This window comes from Oryza sativa, chromosome 9, assembly GCF_034140825.1.
Source record: "Oryza sativa Japonica Group chromosome 9, ASM3414082v1".
NCBI classification, from domain to species: domain Eukaryota; kingdom Viridiplantae; phylum Streptophyta; class Magnoliopsida; order Poales; family Poaceae; genus Oryza; species Oryza sativa.
This window is the reverse complement of record NC_089043.1, coordinates 16558924-16566094: the sequence shown is the minus strand read 5'-3', so window position 1 is coordinate 16566094 and position 7171 is coordinate 16558924. Positions and strand designations below refer to the sequence as shown.

Below are 7171 nucleotides of genomic sequence, written 5' to 3'. Positions count from 1 at the left end.
ACCCTTAAAAGTTATCCACCTTTCATGGCCCTTGAGCACCCGGCCATTGGTGGACCGCCCAGTTATTGCTGGCCTCCAATTGGGACGAGAAGCCTCCGGGCTCCAGACATAATCACTCACCCAACCCAAGCAGTGTCCAACCGAGCAGCCCAACAATCAAACTGAGTGCCATTTTGCCACAAAGATCAATGAGAGATTGAGAGTACCAACCAAACCTGCCAGATCCCATCAGGGCAAGCAAAACTTGGCATGTCACTGCCTAGTGCCAACATCGCTGCTTGCTGCATGACTGCATCAGAAACATATAACCAACACAACAAACAGCAGGTAAACTTGTCTACAAACTTCACCCAGAAGCATAAACAGAATCACCATTTCAGTTACAAAAAACGCTGACTGGCCTAGTCAGGAGCCACCAACATTCGGAACACAAACAGGTAAAAGGAATGTACAGTTGACGGGTATACCACCACCACCACCACCGAATCACCATCTTTCTGACGAAACTTATTTCTTTTTGTCCTATATAAACTGAATTCAAACAAATTTACCAGGTAATGGGTATGATCCTGTAACTTAACCTGACCGACCAACGGCATACGCCTCGCGGGCAGCCTCGGTTGAGTTCTTCACGCTTTCAGACAAGCTGGACATGGCTGTTGAAAACTTTGACAGCCGATCGAACATGGTTGCTAAACCGGCCTGCAGGGTTGCCAGCTTCGATCCAGTCTCCGGTTTGTTACCTTCTGCTTGATGATTCTTGAACATTTTCTTGAGATCTGACATGATGTTCTTGATAGAGCCCAAGGTTTCTTCACCCGGGAGTGACGCGATTGCTGAGGACCAGTCATCAAGGAGCACGAACATGGGAGGAGCAAGGTGCCGGCGAGGCGAGAGCGTCAGCCTCCTTCCCCGGGTGTGATCGTAAGGTTGCAGCACGCATTTCTGCAGCCAGGAGTGGAGACCATCCACATAGCATTTGTAAGCAGCAATCCAATTCGTCAAGCTGGAGTAGAAGAAACCCATCTCGTTGACAAGGTTCACCAAGGGCTGCTTGTACGGCTCGCCGCGAGGAGATCTCAGGACATAAACGATATCCGACGACGAGACGATGGTCTGCTGAACTCGGTGAATTTCATGCATCATTGCCCACATGCGCGTCAACCTATGTCAAGCACGATAAAAGAAGTATCCAAATCAATGCCAAGAAGTTACCAATAAGGGCAAGCTTGATCTTGTTTGAGCGATTCGCATTTGATGAAACCATGAATACTTTGTTGAAAGGGTGCAGCATTTAACTGAAAATAAAAGGAAACATAGTTCTGACAATGGACTTACCCTTTTAATAGTTCAAGAAGTTGGGGCTGCAGCTCTTCATCCCTTAACTTCTCAATTATTTTAGAGATTGAATATAGCACTTCAGTTTCTACCTTGAGCCGCGAATACAAATCTTTAACAATAACTCGAGTCTTGTCAACTTGTCTGGCACTCGCATCCCTTTCAAATTGGTGCCTTAACTGAACGCATTTCTTATCATATATCTTCTTGAGTGATTCTGTACCCTGCAGTTCATAAAGTAGCTAGGTTAGAGTACAGAAATCCAATTAAGCAGAAAAATATATAGTATGCCTCTTACACTTAGACATAGTAAAATACTGTAGCGGTTCTTTCCCCCATTTTTTTGTTACTCCTACAAGCTATTCTGAACCCAAAAAGATCATGACACTAATGAGGTTATATCCTAATGCAATTTCTGCATTCTGTAACCTGTAGGAACCTCTAATAGATAAATACAAATACCATATATAACCCCAGATATTTAAGACATTATTACAAGGGAGTGATTATAAAGATTTAAGATAGTGAAAGAAACATATATGGCTGTGTGCATTCATAGTTGATGCAGAGGCTCGAAGCTACTGCCACTATATAAAAGAAGTCAAAACAAACAAATCAGCATGTTCCCTTTTTTCACCAAGGCCTCCCTGACCACTCGCTAACTCACACTCCTCCCCACGCTTCCCAAATCTACTCTCCAACATAACCTTCTTACGTACTTCGCCAATGTAATCAAAGTTGCCTTCAGCCTTACATAGCAATCCTCTGCCCCCAATGCATAACTTATTTCTCTAACACATCCTATGCATTACTCAACTCATTTTTTATGGTATGCCCATAAATTTAGGCACTTGTTTTTTGTTTAGACGTTAGAAATGTGCTACCTCCATGACTCCATCCCAAAACATAGCTACTTCTGGCTATGTACCTGGACAAGTACTTGTCCTGGTGTATAGCCAGAAGTGCTATATTTCAGGACTGTGGTAGTATATAAGTATCCTCACTTTAAGAAATATCTATGCTAGGGGTGTTATATGGTTCTCAAAAGATAGAGGTACCTTCAGTAAAAAGTGGTTGATGATTGCAATTTCCTTTAAAGTTATGGTACCTATAATACCTTTCAAACACCGACAAACATCGCTTTTGAAATATAATACACTTTTGGTATGTGCAATAGGTCACTGTCCGATGGCTGTTATCCAGAAAGGGTTGAATAAACATGTCAATACGTCATGGTCCCCACATAGGTAAGGCGAAGTGTGCCCTAGGCTAACACTTGAGCACCCTGTCGTTTGTGGGAAGAAGATCCTTACAAGCATACTATAAAGCTCAATAATAACATCTAAAGCTCCACCTCACTGCTCACTGCCACTAAAATTAGAGAAGGTGAGCAAGGAAAGCAAACGTGACGGTGGTTTGCACCTAGACCCAGTTGTGACAAACCGACAAAAAGACTTGGGCACACCCAATAGGTGGCTTTAAAATTAGATGTTCTTTCGTCGACCTAGGACTAACACGCCACCGCCATTCGCCACATTCTCTCTGGCTTTAACAATAACTATGTGGCCTTAACAACATATGTATCTTCTCTCGGCCATAAGGTGAGGAGATACCTGCGATGGCAGATCTTGAATGCCTTAATAACCATATAGTTCTTGGTTGAACACCTTAATAACCATATAGCGTTAGCCCATTTCTTCATGCAAATGTATGGGTGATTTTTTTTCATGTAGTGTATTTAAAAAATAAGAGGCTAACACAAAAGAAACCAACCATGAACAACAGAAAAAAAATGCAGAAACATGGCAACACAAGTTTTTCTTGAAAAATGAAGCAGTAACATATACAAAACTATAAACCAAAAATATGAAAGTGGAGCAAAGACTATGTGGAACTCTTCCCTCCATGTCTTATTATTATCCAATGTTGCGGTAATCTAGGTTCTTTCATCAAAACCATCGAGGCAATAAGAATGCCAATTGCAAATGAATCGCAATGATAATCTAGAAATGCTATGTGTTTGAAGTTTGCATCATAAAACCACAAATTAATGCAGAAGTACATCCTATAAAACAAGCAATGCTACCGAAAGAAGTCAGAAACAATATACATTAACACATTTCACATTTTTTTACATTAGTAAATACATAGAATGATTATAATTATTTAATCCTTAAAAGTAGTTATGCATGCTATTTTGCCAAATTGGACTGTGCGTTACATAATAAGGCAGATACTAATGCGTCAAAGATTTTTTTTCATACATTTACCTTTTCTGTATGAGTTTGCGACTTTGCGTTAATGTATATTTGCATTAGGAATTGTTGACAATAGTGGTAACAACTATAATACAATCTGTTTTGATACATTTCTAATAAAACACAAGACAAGCAGAATCCCATGGTTCTACACAGATGCTGTAAAAGATCCATTGCCAGTGCAATTCTCTTATAAGCATCGATTGAAGAGCACATATGAGCTCACCTTTAACTCATTATATAGCTTCATTTCCCAAGCGTAGAGTCTATCTAAAGAGGATGCATGGCTTCCTGAAATCATACAAAACTCTTCAACAAAGTCACTACAGATCTCTGAAAATTCATCGTCCATTTGAGCTGGAGTAAGTGGGTTCTTAGATGCTGATGATCGCGATGAAAGTGAGCGATTCCAAGTGATTGCTTTTGTGACACGCTTCTCTGATCCTGCAGTAAAAGAATGAATGATATTTTTGCAATAAACATCAAAATGAGGCTGACATTGTTGGAGTATAAACTACACCGAAGTTCACAAATTTCAGTATTTGTCTGCAGAAGATAAATATACCATCAGATGCTGCAGTTCCGGCTTTGCAACCGATGAGAAATGTTGGTCGAAAAAGCACATCTGATGATTTTCCTGCTATTCAAAGTTTATTCGAGAAATTAGCACCAATGTTAAGTAGAAAAAAAAAACACGAGGACACTACCATCATGAAAATGTTGTCCTAACCTTTTGTCTGGGAAGAAATGCTAAGGCGGATCTTCTTCGTCTCAAGCATCCTCGAGACCTCATGGCAGGATACAGCTGCCCTAGAAAACTGACGTTCAAGATCTTTCACACAGGAAAGAAAATCTTTGGATGAGTCAGAGTCAGTGATGAAAATGGCCTTGGCTTCTTCATTTTTGGGAGCATTAACATTTATATGGTTGGCCTCACTTTTAATATTATCACTAACATCATTAGAATTCTGCCCTCCTATAGCCTGCGTCTGTACTTGCTCGAGCTCTTCCTCCAAGCTTGAGTCATTGGGTAAATGAGTACCAGACATCTGAATTTCATTAGAATTAGAGTGGTGCAAGTCAGGAAGGTTATCATTTTTGTGAACCTGTTTCCATCCAGGTGCACCAAACACTTCTTGCACCTCAACAATTTCACTTGTGTTTCCAATTGAAGAAGCCAAACCCATTTCATTTGGATTGCTCAGATCTTCCAACGTTCTCAATTCAAATGTTTGGCTGTTCACTGAGGCATCTGATGCAACATTTTCACTAACAACAGTTGGATCAAAGAAATCCCATGAGGAGCAAAACTCTAGCTGCAGCGGTGGTGGAAGGAAAGCAGTAACCGACTGCTCCTTCTGAACAGAGCTAGCCTGACTTGTGTTGATTGTCACTGTCACAGAAGTGCTTGCCTCTGACTTCATATGGTTAACATCGGAACGGTGAGGTGGCGATGATGATACTATAGCATAAGAAGAACTAGGAGACCTCTCTATATCATCATCATCCTTGTGTGCCTCCACAAACTGCCTTAGAGCAATGCCAAGACTGCGGAGAGATTGCTCGTATGCAAGTTGAGCAGCTGAAAGGGCATACCTTGCATCAATTGCTTGTTCAATGTGTCTCAACCGATCCTTGCAGATCAGTAATGCGGTGTCGTCGTCTTGCTTTGAGACAGATGAACCCATGGTTCACTTCCTGATAACAGCAAAAAAAAAAAAACTTATACCATAAATACAGATAAAACATGCTTATCATGTCCAGGAAATTCATGGTTTTTACAAGGACATCACCATTTACATTCATGCCCTAGATTTCAGGGTTAGTCTCAAGCATTATAAAATCTATGATATGCACCAGAACATGGCCATAAAGATGTGTTTATCAATTTTATCAGTAAACTGAATTGGTTAGCTAAGAAAACAGAAAAGAGCAAATACAAAACGATGTTTCATGTCAGAATTTAGAGTGCATTTATCGTTGACAAAGTCCATTTCACTTGATTATCGACGAGACATGATTATAAATTCTAATCTACGCATGTTGAAACCAAAGGATTTAGCACAAGTATTGAGGCTAATTATAAAGAAAATTCAAGATTCCCCGCAGAAAAATAATAATCAAGATACAACAGAGAAACTGTCCATTGAACTCTCAGTTTCAGGGTATCCATAGGGACCACACCAGCAAATGAAACCAATGATTATTAAACAACTTGGGATCTAACCAACACGAAAACTTCAACCCGGTGAAAACTGAAAAGAACACTTTGTTTAAGACCACACCTGAACTTTCTGAAGAAAAAAAAGAAAAGAAACAACACCCTATTTTGCCACAGCAATATAATCATTTTTTTAGATAAAGAGCAATATGATCATTGCAATCCATTGATTCAGGGTGCCTATGCGCTCGGAGACCACCTAATGATTAGTCCATCAATCAAGCATAACGAAATCAAAAGTACACGTCAAACAACAGAGAAAAGAAAAAAAAAACTTCACAACACAGGACGAAGACGAAACTATCAATCTACAAGACCGAGCGGCAGTGATGAACTGACTGAAACACTCACCTGAAATCCTGAACAAGTCCAAGATGATCAGCCAAACATCACCACGTAGATAGAGCGGTCACCTCAACATCGTACCACCCCTGCAATCAGGGAAACACGGTCGCATGAACAAGAGTCAGAATTCCGATCCAAGAAACCAAGGAGAAGAAATTAAAAAAAAAACCCCAAAAATCCCCAGCCGACCATGGCGGCGCGGCGGAGCAAGAACCGAGGCAGGAGATCGATCGATCGCATCGCACCTTCTCAGGCGCAGCGAAAGCAAAGCGGCGACACACGGAGAGAAGAAGCGATCCTTCCCGTCCCTCGAGAAGAGAACTCCCTCTCCCTGGCGATCGAGTCCAAGAACCCAAAAGGCAAAGAAAAGGAGGAGAAAAAGACCTCGCCTTTTAATTTGCAACCCAAATCACACAAAGCGGAGCAGCAGAACAAGCCAAATGTAGATGGCGTTACTAGCGCATTCATCAGCAAGCTGTGATCTTTGCTCTCTCTAGGATTGTCCCCTTCCTTCGTGCGAACCTGGCACTCGCGGCAGCTAGCCAGCAGCGCTGACGCGGCAAATGCGGGCGTTAGTAGTGATCGATCGAAGTGGTGATGATATGATCCGGCTGCGCGCGCGAGGGCGGACGGGATGGTGACGACGGCGGCGGTGGCGGGCGGCCCATCCCCACCCACCCACCCTCCCGCGGCGCACGCGCCGCATGTGACGCAACGGGGCTCGATCGGCGGACGCCGGTGAGGGGAGGCGGCGCGTGCTCGGTGTGAGGAGAGAGAGAGAGAAAAGGAGGGGCATTTATTAATGAAGCGGGAATAGGGGGAGAGGGATTTTGGGTGGGGCCCACAGGAGCTGCCTCCGGGCCCACGCGTCAGTGGGGGAGACGGGGGTGTGTGATTGACTGTAGATTGTAGGCGAGTGATGAAAATGTTTTGAGCTCTTTTTGGGGGATTTTAGGGACTGTTTAGCACAGCTCCAACTCTAGCTCTACCCCTTCTGGAGCTGGAGCTT

General features: G+C 42.5%; 1 protein-coding gene across 3 annotated transcripts; it reads right to left on the bottom strand.

Annotated features, from left to right (window-relative positions):
- Positions 1-328: 328 nt before the first annotated feature.
- LOC4346883 (protein ALTERED PHOSPHATE STARVATION RESPONSE 1) lies at positions 329-6917 on the bottom strand. 3 transcript variants are annotated; one of them, XM_015755515.3, is made up of 7 exons: positions 6408-6917; positions 6169-6248; positions 4327-5294; positions 4162-4233; positions 3823-4040; positions 1339-1562; positions 329-1165 (listed from the first exon to the last, which is right to left on the bottom strand). In XM_015755515.3, exons 3-7 carry the CDS (start codon positions 5282-5284, stop codon positions 577-579), a joined length of 2061 nt encoding a protein of 686 aa, XP_015611001.1. In that variant the 5' UTR covers positions 5285-5294; positions 6169-6248; positions 6408-6917; the 3' UTR covers positions 329-576. The 3 variants fall into 3 exon arrangements, with proteins under 3 accessions (XP_015611001.1, XP_015610999.1, XP_015611000.1); XM_015755513.3 differs by having other exon boundaries at positions 4162-4236; positions 6408-6540; XM_015755514.3 differs by having other exon boundaries at positions 4162-4236; positions 6352-6495.
- Positions 6918-7171: the final 254 nt, after the last annotated feature.